Source organism: Coturnix japonica, chromosome 19, assembly GCF_054131305.1.
Source record: "Coturnix japonica strain WE chromosome 19, WE-NBRP24, whole genome shotgun sequence".
Classification (NCBI taxonomy): Eukaryota; Metazoa; Chordata; class Aves; order Galliformes; family Phasianidae; genus Coturnix; species Coturnix japonica.
In genome coordinates this window covers 1,239,506-1,256,823 of record NC_140681.1, presented here as the reverse complement: position 1 = coordinate 1,256,823, position 17,318 = coordinate 1,239,506, and the positions used below count along the sequence as shown (strand labels likewise).

At 48.9% G+C, this 17,318-nt stretch overlaps 1 protein-coding gene across 11 annotated transcripts in view; it reads left to right on the top strand.

Annotated features, from left to right (window-relative positions):
• Nucleotides 1–376: 376 nt before the first annotated feature.
• Nucleotides 377–17,318, top strand: part of L3MBTL1 (L3MBTL histone methyl-lysine binding protein 1) — a 32,245-nt gene continuing 15,303 nt past the window's right edge. For 2 of the 11 annotated variants that reach the window (XM_015881299.3, XM_015881298.3), the window contains exons 1-7: nt 377–1,340; nt 11,754–11,916; nt 12,668–12,891; nt 13,731–13,875; nt 14,035–14,173; nt 14,821–14,944; nt 15,540–15,636. In XM_015881299.3, the coding sequence (XP_015736785.3) occupies nt 837–1,340; nt 11,754–11,916; nt 12,668–12,891; nt 13,731–13,875; nt 14,035–14,173; nt 14,821–14,944; nt 15,540–15,636 (1,396 nt within the window). In that variant the 5' untranslated portion in view covers nt 377–836. Of the gene's footprint in view, nt 1,341–11,344; nt 11,917–12,667; nt 12,892–13,730; nt 13,876–14,034; nt 14,174–14,820; nt 14,945–15,539; nt 15,637–17,318 lie in introns of those variants that run through there. The other 9 variants (XM_085520012.1, XM_085520011.1, XM_015881302.3 and 6 more) reach the window with 9 other exon arrangements.

The window sequence follows — 17,318 nt, the reverse complement described above, 5'->3', positions numbered from 1 at the left end:
GTAAAAATAAGCATTAAAAAATAACTAAGTTGAAAGAAATAAAAGCTGTGTTACAACAGAGGCTGCAGAAATGGCAGGTGATGCACACCAATGTAGTACAGCTGCCAGGGCCTTCACTGCACAGCTGAGCACCTTCCTGCTTTATTCCCCTCCCCAACCAGCTGTTCTGCAGACATCCAGCATTCTTGAATTCATAACTTTGTTTTCTCTTTAATTGGCAAACATGGCCAAGAACAGAGGAGCTACAGTGTGTGCCTTCGGTGGGGGGAGGGTGAATCCTGACTGCTTTTCCAGTGACGGATCTCTGCTCTTCATCTGAATCTGTTTGAACCTCCTGCCGCAGTGTAAGTGCATTATGGGATGACTTGTTCCCTGCTGTAGTACCGAGGGTTTATTTAATAACGGGAAAGAAGGCAGTAGCAGCAGAGGAAACACCTGTCAGTGATTTCCTGCTTGCTTTATCAGGCTTCTGCATCTTTTTTGACACGCTGAAAGTTTTGGAGGGCACAGCTCCAGGTGTGTTAAGTGCTGGGGACTCCACAGGGAGCAGCTTGCTCCTGTGCTGCCATTGCCTGCCCAATTCAGATGGGGCTTAAGCCGTTTGTGTCATCCTGCAGGTCTCCTACCTGTGTTATATGAAAGGTAGGTACTTTACAATCTGTGATAGATTCTTATTGCTCTCCCTGCCCAACGTAACTCAATTTCAAGCATCATTTTTAAGACGGGGAGTGAAAATGCCGTCTGAGCCACCTCAAACCGCCCCAATACAAGGCAAGGCCGTGGAAGCCTGGAGCTCAGCACCGCCGTTAACGTTGTGGGGACCGATTACTCCGTGAATGCTCGCTCCTGCTAAGCACGGGGGGAACGGGAGGACGGGGGGAAGCGGAGACGGATTCACCGCTACAACCGCAGCTGGCCGAGGTCCCGAGCGCAGCAGAGCTGCTGACGGCCGGGCCGCGCCCGGAGCCCTCCCGTGCGGCTTCCCCCGCCCCGCGGCCGTGCGGGGTGTCCGGGCGGCGCCGTCGGGCCGCTCCCGAAATCATGCGGCCGGACCGAGAACCGACGGCGCGGCGCTGAGAAATGCGCGGGTTGCCATGGCGACGGCGCTCATTAAGTGCATACATTCCCAACCTGCCCAATTACCGCCCCCTCCCCCCGCACACTCTCACTCACTCACGCACACGCCCGGCCCTCCCGGCGCGGGGGCTCCGCAGCTCCGGGCCGCTCGGGCGCCGCGGAACTCGGCCCAACCCGCATCTGCGCAACGCGCTCCCGGCTGCGCGAGCACCGCCCCGATCGGGCCGCGGGGCGCCCCGTGCGGGGTCGGCGGCGCCGTGCGGGTAAGCAGCGGCGTGCGGGGCGGCGGAGCGGCGGACGGCACCGCTAAGCCCGGGCCTGCGGCGGCGCTTCCCCGCCCCGGCGCTCGGGCCGGGCGCTGCGGCCCGCCTGGGTTTCGTCTTCATTTTTACTGTTGTTTTTTTTTCCTTCCTTCCCTTCTGCCGCAGGGCACCGTGCGGCGCCCCGTGCCCAGGGGCGGCGGGGCGGGAGGAGTGCGCGGGTCGGGGCCTGGCGGGCAGCGCCTTCCCGCGGCGTTCCGCTCCGCGCCGCCCCCTGCAGACGGGGCGGCCCCGGCGCACCCGCGGGGAGGGGAAACTCCGCCATTTTCGCGCTAAGAAAAAAAAAAGCCGCGCTGCGGGGACAGCGGGGGGTGCCACACGGCGCCAAGCTTCGCCCCGGCCCCGCTGAGCGGCGTGACCGAAGGGTTTGTTCCGCATCGCCGCTCGGCCGCGCCGTGGCAGCGCTACGCCGCGTTTTGTCTCGGCACGAACCGCTGTTCTGAACAATGGGGGGCGTATCTTACGGGGGAAAAATAGGAGGTGCGGTACGGATCTGTGCGGAGGAGCGGAGGATGCCTCGCACCGCCGGGCCGGGGGCCGCTCTCCCTCCCGCTGCGCTGCGCGGGGCTCCGCCGGGGCGAGAGGCGGGGAGGAGCGGCTGAGCGGGTCGCCGTGCGGTCTGTTCCGTTCGGACATCCCGGCAGCGCGTTGGTGTCAGCTGCAAACAGCCGCAGGAACACAAAAAAACACCCCGTTTCGTTTTGTTTTTGGTCAGAGGTCTGAAACTTCTCTTCTCGTTCCTTGATCAGAACGGGAAGCAGGGCGTGCATTTTTTGCAACTCGCAGACCGCGTTCAGCAGCCCATCAGAACGCATTCGGTTATTTGCTGTTGCTCGAGTTTGCCGTAATTTAAGTTTCATTCTGAATGCTGCTGCGATTTGAACCATAGCACAGATAAGCTGCTTTTCACCTTGAAGACGCATATGGGCTCATGTAAATGTTCACTCGAATCCACCAGAAATGCTCCATATCCAACTCCTGGCACCAGCTTCCCTTCTGATCCCACTCGTGCCGTGATTTCATCTTACAGATCATAAAATCTTGGGATCGTTTTCCCCCTCAGCCATCTTCCTTCAGAAGAACAAATGATGTCCCCACCATCAGCATCCACACTTTTAAGGAACTGGCCCTGATTCAGTCCTTCGGACATAATGAACATCATGGTGTTGATAATGATTTGCACAATGTTATCCATCTTTAGAGCTCTTTTGCACTTAGTTTCGTTGATGTCTGGCAATAAGCATCAGCTGTGAGTTGTTGGCAGCACTGTTGTTGTCTTCTATTCTTTTTATAGGTCTCTCTTTCACCAGCCATAGCTGGGCACCATCAGGTTCTAAGTGTCATTTCTACTGCTTCATACAAACAGAGAGATGTAGTTGAGTCTCAGTGGCACCAGAGCAGCCATTTCTTCAGTGATGTGCTATTCATTGTCAATACTTCTAAGAAAAATGGCAGATGGAGCTGTTTCTGTAGCATCAGAACTTTCATCTGTTGCCAAGGAGTGAGACTTGAAGTGCACAGCTTTCATCTCCAAATTTCCTTCTATAGATTTTCCCCTTTCTTCAGTTTACCAAAGTGCTCCAGGACCGCCCATCCCTCAGTGGGTCTGATGTTCCATGTGATCAGATACGCTCCCGCGTGATGAGTGTTGATAGCAGTCAGTGTGAGCTGTAACTCAACAACCAACACTGAGGTGATGCTTTTTTCTCAGTTCCACTCTTTTCTCTGGGCAAAACGTTCCTTGGTAGGCATCAGGTTTGAATTGTAGCCTCTGATAACAGACGTGATTTGCTTGCAAAGGAGGCGTAGTGCCCTATTGGTTGTAATGACACAAAGCTACTCAGCTGTCCATTTTGCTGGGAGAACTACTCTTTTATCCACAGTGTTTCTCTCCTGGCTTGTTCCCTGTTGACAGGGCAGTAGGTAGGTAGAAACGTCAGCATTGGCACAGCTGCCCAGCACCCGGGTGGTCTAGGATAGGTTTTATTTAATTAGTTTGAAGATAAAAGATGGTATTTCAAAATGTTTGGGAACCGCATTTCAGTTCTCTTTGGATGCATCTCCCTGCTTGTAAGCAGTAAAGAACAGCAGGCTGGGATGTTCTGAGCGGTGCTCAGAGCAGGAGTTGGCTGGCAAGGTTTCTGCTCATCCCAGGGTGGCAAGTGAGATCACTGGTAACTTTGTGTTCTCCCTGTGTATGCCTGTGAGCTGTGACTGCGGAGGCACAGGCACAAGAGCTGCTCTCAGTGACAGTGATGCTCCTGGAGATGACTGGTGGGAGAGGAGTTCCAAGTGTTCCTGCTCCGTTAGCTGTGTCTGAACTGTGCCACGAGGTCCTTTCCTCTAAAGCTGCTTCCCAGACAAATGGTGCCCAGCATGGACTAGTGCGGAACTGAAAGATGTTTGACTTTATCAGAAGCCAAAAAGCTGATAAACACATTATACTGTTTTAGATAGAGCTAATTTAAATCAATTATGTGATGAAAAGACACAAATTTTGACTGCTCTGAGCTTTGTGAAGTGCTGGTTGCTGGGGCTATCCAGTGTCTCTGAGCTGAGAGTTGCTTTTCTCTGTGCTCCATGATGGCCTGTTCCACAGAGTTTAACTCTCCTCTTTGCAAAGAGATCATCCCTTGGCTTTGCTGTGGGTTTGCAAGAGTTAAAGTGTGAGGTCGCTGCAGAGTTGGAGCCTCTTCTGTGTAGCAACAATAGAAACAGCAGCTTTCTGAGTCCTGGTGCTGCTGGTCCCGGGCAGTGGTGTCCAAAACTGAACATTTTTTGCTTGATGAGCTAGAAACTTCAGGAGCAGAAGCAGAGAATACGATCTGCCTTACTTACGTGTTTTGTGGCCATTTTCCTTTGTACGCATGTGTGCTGTGGTCAGCTGTCCACAATAAATTCAGCTCATTTTCCGTGCTGACAGCTTTGAGGGTGAGGCAATCCAGAGACCCAGTTCTCTATGTGGATTCCCAGACATGAAGGTTTTACTACTAGAGACCATCATTATAAAGATATCTATCTTGCTGTCAAAACTGGTTGAAATAGACTGGCAGGGTCTGCTTGCAGACAGATGGCTGTATGCATTGAGAACATGATTGCAAAAACTGCTGTGCTGGAGGAAAGCAGGCCAAGAAAGAGAGCGTTTCTGGATGATAGTGATAAATTCTTCTTTCCAGTTTGCCTATTGTGGTGTCCTCTGTGGAGAACACAAATCAGCCATTCATGCGTGGCTGGAGTGTCCTAGAATGGCATTTCTCCTTTCTGGGCTTTTTGTTAGACTCTGAGCAGGAGCATGAGGTGCTTTTCTGTCCCTCAACAGGAGGTAAGAGAGAGGAATGAGTGTGCAGAGTTTTCAGAGATGGGTACACGATACAGGTGAGGCACAGCAGAATGACTCACCACCAGCCCACCACTGCCCAGCCAGGCCCTGAGCACCAGCAGCACACCTGGCCACTTGCCCCATATTTCTTGTTCTGCCTGATGTGATGTGGTATGGGATGTCCCTTTGGCCAGCTTGGATCAGATGTCCTGGCTGTGTCCCCTCCCACCTGTCTATGCACCCTGTCTTTCTCACTGGGCAGGGATAGCTCAGCTGGCAGATCCCCAGGTGTTGACTAAGCAGGTGGCTTTTGCTAGATGTACTCTACTGTCTGAATGTCTCCTTGCTCTCAATGTAGTGTTTAACAGTCCATTGTATCGTTTGATTTTACTGGAGGCTGGTGCATGACAGGGGATGTGATATATCCACTCAATGGATGTTTGGCCCAGGCATTTATGAGGTGGTTTTGGAAGGGAGTCCTGCTGTCTGGTTCAGTTCTTTATTGGGTGCTGCGTTGCCAGAAGACTCGCTTTTAAAGGCCCACAATAGTTTTTCAGGCATTGGCATTAGGGCATGGAAAGATTTCCCACTATCCAGTGGTTGTTTCCACCATTGTGAGCACGCGATACTTGCCTTGGTGTGTTTGTGGCAGTGTGTCAGCCTCCATTCTCAATTAGACTTCCCCACTGGCCACATGGGACTACTAAATATTAAAGAGTGACTGAATCTTGTTGATGACTCCTTGGCTCTCCAGTCAGCTAATAGATGGGCATAGGGGAGTGTTGATTGGTGCTATACTGTTGCCAGTGGATTGCTGTGGCAGCAGTCATTACCTGCTGTTTGTCAGCCATAAGCCACCCCAGAGCAGAAGGGTAATTCGGGATGCTGGGCAAAGTAGACAAATGTTTAATATCCATGTCCATGGCAGCTATAGCAAAAGACCAGGCCTTTCTGGTCCTTTAAGTATGCCAAAGATGCATGGAGCCTCTGGGCCAGTCACAGTGGAGTGCTTTTACCACTCCTTCCCAGTTAGGCTCACTTTGGCATCCAGTACAGTTATCTGTATTCTGGGCTGCGACAACAGATGGGGGCAGGGATTGTCCTCCTGTGCTCTGCCTTCATGAGGCCCTGTGTGGAGTACTGTGTCCAGGCCTGGGTACCCCAGCAAGGAAGGATGTGGAGGTGGAATTATTGCAGTTATTTCAGAGGAAGGCCATGAAGATGGTCGGCAGGCTGGAGCACATCTCCTATAAAGACAGGCTGAGGGAGTTGGGCTGGTTTAACTTGGAGAAGAGAAGGCTCCGAGGGAGATGGCGTCGTGGCCTTCCATTGCTAGAAGGGAACTTACGAGCAGGAGGGGGACCAAATTGGGGGACCAAATTTTTTGTGTTCTGATAGTGACAGGACTGGTTTTAAATTAAAAGAGGGAAGATTTAGATTAGATTTAGATTCTGGGGAAATATTTTATTCAGAGGGTGATGAGGTGCTGGAATGTGTTGCCCTGGGAGGTTGTGGATGCCCCATCTCTGGAGGCATTCAAGGCCAGGGTGGGTGGGATCCTGGGCAGCCTGTTCTGGTGGCTGGCAATGCTGCCTGTGGCAGAGGGTTGGAATGAGGTGATCATTAATGCCCCTCCAACCTAAAATATTCTGTGGTTCTAACTGGAGTATCTGTTGTTTAAATACGTGTAATAATGTAATAAATGTAAACCAGAAGTCCCTTCATTAAGATCTGAAGTATGATTAGCCCTTCTATTCTGTCTGGGGAGCTGCCCAGCAGAAACTGGAGCAGTTATTTTCCTCTTTTGGCTGTTGTGTTATTCTTGCAACTCACACACCTGCCCTGTTAGCTTCAAAGTAGATTTTTTTCTTCCCACTTCCTGATGTTTTCGTCATGGTCATGCAGATAAAACCACAGAGTGGCGCTTGACATGTACCCACTGTATCCTCTCTCACATGAGCAGAGGAACTGACCCTTGTGGTAGCTGAGGCAGCAGACTATACAGGTAGGAAGGAGGATATGCTCTCTTTGAGTTGCTGGACCCCTCGGGCAGTTTCCTTGCAGCCAAGAAGTGGCCCATCGTGAAGGGAGAGGTTTTCTTTATGTTGCCAGAGCTGGATGAGCACTATGTGCACTGTTGGTTCCTTTCCATCTTTCCAGTGTGCTGGCATATGACGACTGATCGTGTGCTCCATACAGATTACTGTCTCATTGGCTGCATGCATGGTCTCCATCTGGATCTTTGGTTACTTGCTTGTTGTCCAGGTGACCATAAATCTCTTCAAGCACAGCTAGTGTGGTGGTTCCACTCGAATAGGTGACATACATCGTCTTCTGTGAAGAAATTTGGTTCCCAACAGGAGTCACCTCCAGAGGCTGAGGGCTTGTGGGCCTTTTCCAATCCCCTTGCCAGTGTCCTATTCCTTAGAGAGGGATTCCAGCTGCATGGTTTCCCTGCATGGCTAATAGCCCTGTTATCCTCACATCGGAGTAACCAGGAGACAATGTTCTTGCCTGCGTGATGGCTGAAATGCTTTCATGTATCTCACATCTCGCTCAGGAATAGAGATTGTGTAGTTTCTGACTCATTTGAGTTCTGTCTCTTCCTCCTCCTGTTCTTGTGATGGCCCCACTGCAGGGGAGCCTGCCTCTTCCAATTCTTCCTCTTGGTACCTGCTAGGAGAAGCTGCTTTTTCCCCTACTAAGTGAGCTGGCTTCTGCTTCAGTTGTTTTCTCCTGATACAGCAGTGACTGATACTGCGGAGGTCAGGCTCTCTGGTTCAGCCGCCGTCCCTGTAGTGGAAGTTGTGTTAGCCACAGTGTCTGTCAGCAGAGGTGGATTAGCTGCAGGGCTTGCATTAGCTGCAGTGTTTGTGGTGGATGTTGGATTAATGTTGAGTGTGGCTCAGTAGGCGTAGGCCAAGCCCTAGAACATTTGTCCTGGTTTCATCTGGGGCAGAGTTAACTTTCTTCAGAGTGTCTGATATGGGGCTCTGTTTTGGGTTTAGGAGAAAAGAACAGTATTGATAACACAGAGCAGCACTGAGCAGTGCTGTAGAGAGCAGAGCCAAGGAAGTTTCAGCTGCTCATACTATCCTGCCAGCAAGGAGCTGGGGAACACAAAGGAAGCTGAAAAGGGACAGAAACAGGACAGCTCACCTGAACTTGCCAAAGGGATGATCCATACCAAACAGTATCATGCTGGAAATTGGGGTGTTGGCCATGAGGGGCTAATGCTGCGTGGGGACGGCCTTGGCAAGGATCAGCAGGTGGTGAGCAATATGATGTATGTAAGTACATACAAGGGCTGCTCTATTTTATGATGTGGGCACAGAACATCAGAGGCAGACACTGGTGGGATGGCAGTAGAAGCTGAACCTTCCCCTCAATATTCTGTGCTGTTTTGTTGCAATATGGCAGAGTGCAGCAGAGGGGCAATCTGATAGCATGGTGTGGGAGTGCAGAGTGTGGAACCAATCTCCTCCTTGTGGAAAAGAAGTGTAGCCATTGACATTCATCAGCATTTGCTGAATGTTTATGAACACCAAACAGTGGATGTTGGCACAGTGGAGCGGTGGGTGGTGAGTTTCAGCAGTGGAAACAGTGGCAGTGGGGCACCTCTGCTGGTGCAGGTTATTAGGAGCACAGCATGCAGACTCTTGTTCATTGCTGGCAAAAATACGTAGTTAAGGGTGGTGACTATGCTGAAAAGGAATGTTTTGTAGCTGAGGATGTGTTATGTCAAATAGTGCTATTTGTACCTGCTGTAGTTTCCTTGGAAATAAATAGGAGGCATTGCTTTTGGAGCACTCCCTGTATATATGTATTATTATTGTCATTACTATTATTTCTCTCTTCTTTTTCTATTTTAGTAAATAGTTTTTATCTCAGCCTACAAGTTCTACTTTTCTTTCTTTCTGATCCCCACCCCCCCCACCCCCCCGGCTGTGTAGTGCTGAGCTTGCTTGTGGTTAAACCACAGCAGTGTTGCAGTGATTTGTGTGATGCAGACATTTTAACAGTTTTTCCATACTTTGCACTTGTTCAGATATGAAGTTCCAAAGCACTGGTTGTGTCCACTGCCCAAAATGCCTGCCCATATAATCTCACACACCCTACCACTTGTAACTAGCCTGCTTCAGGGCAGGTCTCTCCACGAACAGGTTGCCCAAGGAGGCTGTGGATGCCCCATCCCTGGAGGCATTCAAGGCCAGGCTGGATGTGGCTCTGGGCAGCCTGGGCTGCTGGTTGGTGACCCTGCACATAGCAAGGGGATTGAAACCAGATGATCTTTGTGGTTCTTTTCAACCCAGGCCATTCTATGATTCTGTGATTCTTGATATTCTGAAATAGTTTTTTGACCTTAGACAGAACCTGAAACACACTCCGCAGACATAGCAATAGTTTGCTTGTTCAAAGATACGTTCCAAAAGATATTCAGAATTCTCAAGCACTGTTGTAAGTAGCCTGGAGGAGAAGAGGAAAGTGGAGGAGAATGGAGAGATGTCCTCTGCAGATTCACTCCCTGTGGAGAAAAGGTAGAAAATGTGTTTAGTCATAGTTTTGCGAAATAGTTCCTGAAGTATGAGGATGCCAACAGTACTGAGTACAAGTACCAGATTAGGCTCATGGTCAATGTAACATAAGCAGATGTTTCGTACAAACTGAGGAAGCCAGCTCCCAGAGACAGAAGTAGCAAGAAAGTGGTTACATAAGAAACCTTGTAAGCAGTAAATCAATGTTCAAAGCAAAGAAATCTGTGTTGTAATTGGCAATTGTTAAATTAGTTACTTACAGCAAATTGCAAACACATTTTTTCTAACACGCTCAGGTTAGATCTGTTGTCTTGATCTGCAGGGCTCCGTGTTGGGTGCTAAAGCTGTTGCAGTTCAGCCCAGTGGGCATCTCAGCACCACAGAGCTGATGGTTCACTTTCCCCACAGTGAGGTAAGGAAGAGAATCAACGAAGGGAAAAGTGAAACTCTTGGGTAAGGACAGAATAATAGGAAGGAAAAAGAAGGAAAAGTAATAATAATAATAATAAAAAAAATAAATAAAAAGCAAAAAGAAAAGAATACACAAAAGGAATGATGCACAGTGCAGTTGCTCATCATGTGCTGACCAATGCCAAGCCAGCAGCAGACAAACTCACCCCAGTTTTCAGCATGATGCTGTGTAATATCCATCATCTCTTTGGCAGCTTCAGGTCAGCTGTCCTGGTTCCATCCCCTCCCAGTTCCTTCTGACTCCTTTCCATCTCCTTGCTGGCAGGGCATTGGGAAAAGCTGAAATGTCCTTGAGCACTGCTAATGAACAAATAAATCGATGTTGTTCTCATCCTACATCCAAATCACAGCACCTTACCAGCTACTATAAAGAAAATTAACCATCAGCCAAAACCAGGATACCATAATAAAATATATTTGGGTCTCTCCGAAGGCAATGCCTCCTATTTATTTCAACAGAAACTGCATCAGATACAAAGAGCACAATAACACTGTTTGTCTGAGCAAATTCTCAGCTACAAAACACTGTTTTTCAACATAGTCACCTCCATTAGCTATGTATTTTTTCCAGTGATGAATAGGAGCCTGCATTCTGTGCTCATAAAAATCTGCACCGGTGGTGACCCACTGGCTGTTGCCACTGCTGAAATGAATATTAGACTGGTGTGTCCACAGCTGTGGGCCTCCTCTCCCTGATGTCTGACAGAGGTCCCACTCAGAGAGGAGAGCTGTCCAAAGGGCTGTGTAACAGTGCCTTTGCTCCTGCTGCAACAGTGATGCTAGGTCTTCATAGCTGCAGCTGTGCTCCTGCTTATTCTCTTTTCTCCCTTTTTATTTCTTTGGATGTTCCCCATCTGAGGTTGAGCTTTTTGGGGGCATCACATCAGGTTGAGCTTTTTGGGGGCTTTTCTGCCAGTGTTTCGAAAGGTGTGAGTTACAAATGCTGTCTCCAGTGCTATTTCTCACTCCTTTGGAGGTGAGGAAGGAACTCTTCAGCCTGTCTGTTGTTTGGTGCTCGCTCTCCTTCAATTGGTGAGGCTCCTACACATTATGGGACACTGAACCAGATCAGTGCTCTGGGACTTGATGTTATTTGTGCAATCAGTATCTCAGAAATACTGTATTAAAAGTTTAACCATAAACTTTTAATGTGAGCGGTGTTGGTGGTAGGTTGCTGTCTAACACTATGGAAGCCTATGAGAAATGGTGGGAGATCTCTATGAACTGCTGGATTTCAGCTATGGCAATGGTGTGTTTACAAATCCACACCAACAGTGCTCTCATTAGACATTTGGCCTTGGAGTAGCTTTTGGCCTGGCCTGTGGTGTCTGAGGGGGGGAGCAAGTACTGAGCCATCATGGACAGGTCCAGCTAAGAACTCAGATCAATAGGCCATTCTGGACATCCACCTGCAGGCTCGGTTCTGTGACCAGCAAGAAAGCCTGAGGTGAAGCCAGGCTCCAGACCAGCAGGGGATAGTCCCTCCCCCCACCACATGCCTTGCCTCCTCCTTGAAATTCATGTCTGGATGGGTTGAACATCAGTGATACCGTGAGAAATTCAGTTACATGCAATGGATATTCCTCCTGATTAAGTCTCGTTTGTGAAATTCTCTCTTATAGCCATCTAGAAGGAAATCAAGAGTCGCTGTACAGTTGGAGAACTGAAAGGTAGACTTCAGAGACCTCTTTCTTCTCCTGTGTAGGGTTCACCAAGCCCCAGTCATGGTCTGCATCTGGATGGTATAGACCTCAGAACAGTATTGCTTGTAGTGAACCTGCTACATTCATCCCTTATGATTGTGCCAGGTGAGATGAAAACCTTGATGTTCGCAGGCTGGGATTGTACAGCATGGGCCTTACTAGGTTGTGTTGTGACTTTCATGACCTTCTCTGTTAGGTTAAGTGGGTCTTTAAAGCATCTTAGAGAAATGCCTCCTGGAAGGTGGTGGAAAGGGAGGTCCATGGTCTCTTTCTCACACCTTTGTTGTGTTTGTACTACCAACTTGATTTCTTTCCTGCTGGCTTCCAGTGTCTCACTCTGTGCCTATGTGAGGTGATGGACAGCAGATCAGAGATGGAGGTTGTGAGAACCACGAAGGGAAATGCTGCTGGGGAGGTCAGCGTTCATGTGGTCACCACTGAGAGCACTGTGCAGAACACCCACCTGCCAACGACTGCCTTCATCTTACCAGGTATGTGGTCTGATTTTTGGATGGTCCTTTGTAGAGCCAGGAGGTGGGATATTCTGTGATTCTATGGTTGGCTTGTCTAACTCAGCTTCCCCAGCTTTCTCACCATGCATTGATACGTATCACACTTCTTGTATGTCTGTGATCCTCTCAAACCTTGGGAGGCAAAGTTGTGTTGCTGTTACTATCTTAGAAATTCTCTATGGCTATCCCACATCACTTTGATAGTTTGTGGCTGATCAAAAGCTTTTGAAATGAAGCCCTGATCTTTAGAGCCCTGTGCCAGTGCAGTGCAGTTTGCCTGGGTGCCCACTTTGCAGAGTGTAAGGGCTCCTATGTTGCAGTTCTAGGGCTAATCTGGCCCAGTTGAGCAGCGTAGAAGCAAATGTCCTGATAGTTCCTCTTCCTGACCTTGGATCCTGCTGTGGAAAAGCCATGGACTGTATAGTGCATTCTTTGAGCAGTCCAGAAGCTTAGTGGCACACTGCTACAACATGGCATTCTGATCATGGGAGTAGGCTGAAGTAAGACCCCCTAAATGTGGATAGTGCCACCTCCTCACACCAGCATCTCTGGCTGCAGATCCTGTTGGGCCACACTGCCTGCATGTGAGTGCTTTAGAACATGATACTGAGCCCTTGGCTGGAAGGTTACTTTGCGCTACCTGAGGCTGCTGTGATTTAGGATTTGTTTACATCAACAAAACATTCTGTATATGTCTCTGGTTGGTTGTTTCTTTTCTTCCCCTCTCAAGCAAATGCTACTACCATCAACCTTCCTCCAAGCACCTTAGAAATCCAGCGATTCCCCAGGGAGCCACCAAAAAACACAGGGGCTGAGAGGCCAGAGAAGGGAGTAGGGAATGAACCCATCACAGCCACTGTCATCCCCCAGATCAGTGGGGTGCAGACCTGCAACACGGTTCGTGTACTGGAGTGGAAAGATGGGGTAGCTACTTTGCCTGGGAGTAACCTGCGGGTAAGTGTAACCATGGGCCATATTTGCCCTCCCCCCACTCTTCTGCTGCTCCCTCCAACTGCTTGCCCTTTTTAAGCAGCAGCCCTCAAGCATGTGCCAGCCTGGGACCTCTGGAATATGATGCAAGGCCCTGGCAGTACCCATGGCCCAGCCAGAGAATTGTTCAGCTGTTCCTGCTCTGTGAGGCTGCTCATTCCTCATCTCTGTGACTGACCTGTACCATGTTGTGAGCTTAGCAGAGAAAGCATGTACATGCTGTGTTTCAGGCTGCAGTGGTCTGCCCTGCACAGGGAGGCAGAGGAATGCTACATTCCATGTGGGACATTTTTCCTTTCCAAGCCATGTTGTGGAGTTGACTCTGGAGTCCTGCACTCACTGTAAAAGTAGCAGCCTTTCACTCATCAGACAACTTTTAAGTGTACTGAGTCTACTGAGTAGTATGAAATAGCTTGCATGAAGTGCACTGATTTCTCAGTTTCTATTTAGCCACAGGGCATCACATCATGATGCCTGCTCAGTGCTACCAGCTGGTGCTGATCACACCCAAGAGCAGGCAGACAGCAGATGAAGGCTGGTGTTAGAGCCTCTTGTGCTTCTTCCCTCTTCTCGGACCATGCAGGATAGGCTCAGCAGCCAGCAGGGGCTGCATGGTGGGGCGTTGGGATGGGTGACTTTTCTGCTCAACTATATCGTTGGAGGAGCCAAATCCTCTTTCTGGACACACTAATCACCAAGCCGTGCCCCTGTTATACTCAGAACTCATGTTGCACCACTAGCTTTAAAGTTACATTTCTATCCTTGTTAACTTTTTCCTTCTGTTTTTTGGTTCAATGGCATAGTTTCAAATAAATGAGTATGGAACACTGAAGGTAGTGAGTGCTGACAAGATGCCTCCAGCAGAAGCTATAAAGGAGGGTCATGCGAAGAAAGATGGGGACTCAGATGTGGCACCCACTAGCAGGGACAATACTATTGTTGCTCAGGGTAAGAGCATCGTAGAGGTACTTTTGGGGGCGGGTAACATCATCCAGCATGTGCTGTCTGGTGTAGGACATAAGCAAGGCAAATATCTCCTGCTTCTTGCTTTTTTTTCCTTTCTTTTCTGTTCTTTGTTTCTCACTGTTCCTCTTCTCTCTGACTCAGATATGCCAGAGCAACCCAAACTGCCTACAGCAGATAGCATTTGCCACTGTGATACCTGTGGCCGGAGACATGTGTCAGATGGAGCCCGGGAAGGCAGGGGTTTCTGCAGTGAGCATTGTCACCAGCAGTTCAAAGAAAGGTAAAGGAAGGGGGGTTTGCTCCATGCAGGGCCATATCTATTCATCTGTCTGCCCTCTCTCCCCTAGTCAGCATGCTTCCAGGAAGAGATGCAAGCTCATCTATCTCTGGCAGGTTCTGAGGACCCCACTTGTTTCCATCTTCCCTGTAGGCAGGGTGCCCAAGGTACAGCTCAGGGGAGATAAAGAGTTATTCCAAGGGGCAACAAAAGGTGCAGGAAGGCAGATTTTCTCTTACCCAGATTGTGGCCTCATAAATATGCATCTACTGGGGCAGGACAGTTGTGGGAGTTTGCTACAGTGGATACTTCCAGGCTGAACAGCAGTGAGAAGTGTGGGTCGCAAGGGCATTTCCAACCTTTCTCCTTACTGACACGTGACTTCCAGCACTGATTTTCCAGCATCTCTATGGATCCACCCCTAGATCCAGGTTTCCTATACTAGTGCATGAGGGTGGTTCTGCTCTACATTCTCGTTCTGACTGCTTGCCAGCTTTGTCACCAAGAAGAGTGTGTAAGTTAGTCAGGAGGAATGGGATGCTGTGTGAATAGGAAATGGGACAACAGCACTTCTCCAGGACTGACTCCCTTACCAGCACCACAGATACTGCCATATATTGGACCACAGTGGTTTACTTTCCTTTGTGTAGGTCTGTCATTGTGGAAAACTCTGCCAGTAGTACCAGTGCCCCTGAAATCCTCAAGCCAGTGAAGAAACGAAAGAGGAAGGACTACCAGAGCCCTTCAGAAGAAGACTATGAATCTGAGCAAATGGTAGGAAGAAGGCAGGGCAAGCATGTGTGTGTCCATGCCAGTCTTACTGTGTGCAGTAAGTGTTTTTCAGTGCCACATTAGCAGTATGTTGAGGAGGTAACCAGAAGCTGTTAGTGCCAAAAAGATGAGTGTCATGGCTTCTAGACAATTTGACTGGCTGTTTCGCATACTGAGTACATGGGAATGCTCAGTGTTGGACATGTTCTGACTGGGGTGCTTTAGGTACTGAATGTTCTCAACTACTGTCTTGAGTCTAGGCTACTCTAGAGTAGAAGTGCTGAAGAGAGCACCTATCTGTGTTATGTGTTTTTGGGGGACGGGACTGTTTGACAAGACAAAGAAGCTCTACTTGCCAGGCCTGGCTGTAAGCAGATCCAAACCAGATGTGATTGTTACCACACAGTACCAAAATTTCCCTGTCAGATTCTCAGATTGATCCCGTTGGCTTCCCATTTCTGGGCTAAGTACCAGTTGAAACATGGATGTTGTTGGAGGCTTATCTTGGCCCTTGGCACTGGTGTGAAGGTACAACATGCAGCATAAACCTCTGCGCAGGATCCTGACATGTAGCACTTCTGTCTGCTCTTGTGTCAAGGAGGAAAAGCAGGAAGAGCTGAAAAACTCTGTGGGAGACTCTGCCATCAGCAATCCAGAGGCTGACGCTTGGAGCCAGCATAGTACAGAGGGGCCAGGTAGGTGGTGGGGTGAGCAATCCTCTGCCACAGTAGTGTGGATGGGAACGTATGGTGAGGGCTGCAGGATCCCACTGCAGTCCTGTGGGGATGAACCAGCATTTTGGTGCTCGAGCAGAGTCAAGCACCAGTGCCACACATTGGTATATGTTCTTGAAAGCTTGTGAACTCCTCTGCTTGATTGATCCTGCTCTCTCTGTCTCTTTCCCTTTCTTTCCTTTCCTCTCTTTCTCCCCGTGGAATGGTTGCACCCTTACAAGATATGGCTGTGTCTTCTTCAGGAGCTATGTCATACTGTACAGTGCTTTGTGGTCACTCCCTATGGGAATCAACCCTCCCATGTGGATAATCCACTCTGAGAGCTGCTGTCCTGAGCAATAACCTGTCTGTGCCTTGTCTGGCTGTTCCCTTCTCTTTGAATGGGAATCAAGAGCTCACAGATTTGGGTGCTGCTTCTGTAGGTCTTGGCTTGTAGGAGCCCAGTCATTTGGGATTGGCTCTTGTCACATCTGTTCCTAGACTGAATCAGAGCAAATCTCAAACACTGAGCTGCGGTGAAATCAGAGAGAAATTGGACAAGCTGAGGGATGCACTGTTTCCTTGTTTTTTTTTGTTGTTTTTTTTCCCCGCCTTGGAGTATAATGAGGGGTGAGGGAGGAGAGGAAAAACTGTGAAAATACTGGAAGTAAACATCTATGGAAAATATATTTTCTTTGAAGTGAAAGTTATTTCAAACTGAAACTGTTCCAGCTTTATACTCACCTCCATAGGAAAATGTAGAGACTGTAACAGGTTCTACATGGTTGTCAAACCCTGATTTTGAATAGGTGCAGAGGAGGGCCATGAGGCTGCTCAGAGGGCTGGAGCTCCTCTTCTGTGCAGACGGCCTGGGCTTGTTCAACCTGGAAAAGAGAAGGATGAGGGGAGACCTTAGAGTGGTCTTCCAATACTTAAGGGAGCTTGTAAGCAGGAGAGAAATCAATGTTTTACATGGATGGATAGTGACAGGACAAGGGGGAACAGTTTTGAGCTCAAAGAGGGAAGATGTAGATTTGATGTTGGGGAAATTTTTCACTAAGAGAGTAGTGAGGCCCTGCCACAGCTGTGGATGCCCCATCCCTAGAAGGTGAGGTTGGATGGGGTTGCGGGCAACCTTATCTAGTGCCTGATTTAGTGCTTGGCAACCCTGCCCACAGCAGAGAGATTGGAACTAGGTGATATTTAAGGTCTTTTCCAACCTAAGCCATTCTATGATTCTGAGAGTACAGTGAGTAAAGCACTACTGAAAAGGAAGGTTTTATGTGCTTGCCAGGTCCTTTTCTCTACAGTCTGAGCCCTGAACACAGAATCTTCCCTGCTGCTTACAAGTAAGCAGTGCTGAACTTTGTTATTTTCAGCATTTTATTTTCTCATGTTTTAGAAGTTCATCAGTAGACAAAATATGCACCTGGATACTTTGGTGCAGCAGAGTAGGTGCACCTTCTGTCTCTAGGTGTTTTTGTCACTCTCCAGAAGCATGAAATTTGTACACATGCATTCCCTGGACATATTTTGCTGTATTTGGGTATTGTCATCCTTAAGTGAGTATTGTAGGGGTAAATGCATTTCTAGAGCATCTGAGTGGCTCTGGTGTCTGGGGAGGACTCAGGTGGATATCTCAGAGAAGATAGCAGAGCTCGTAC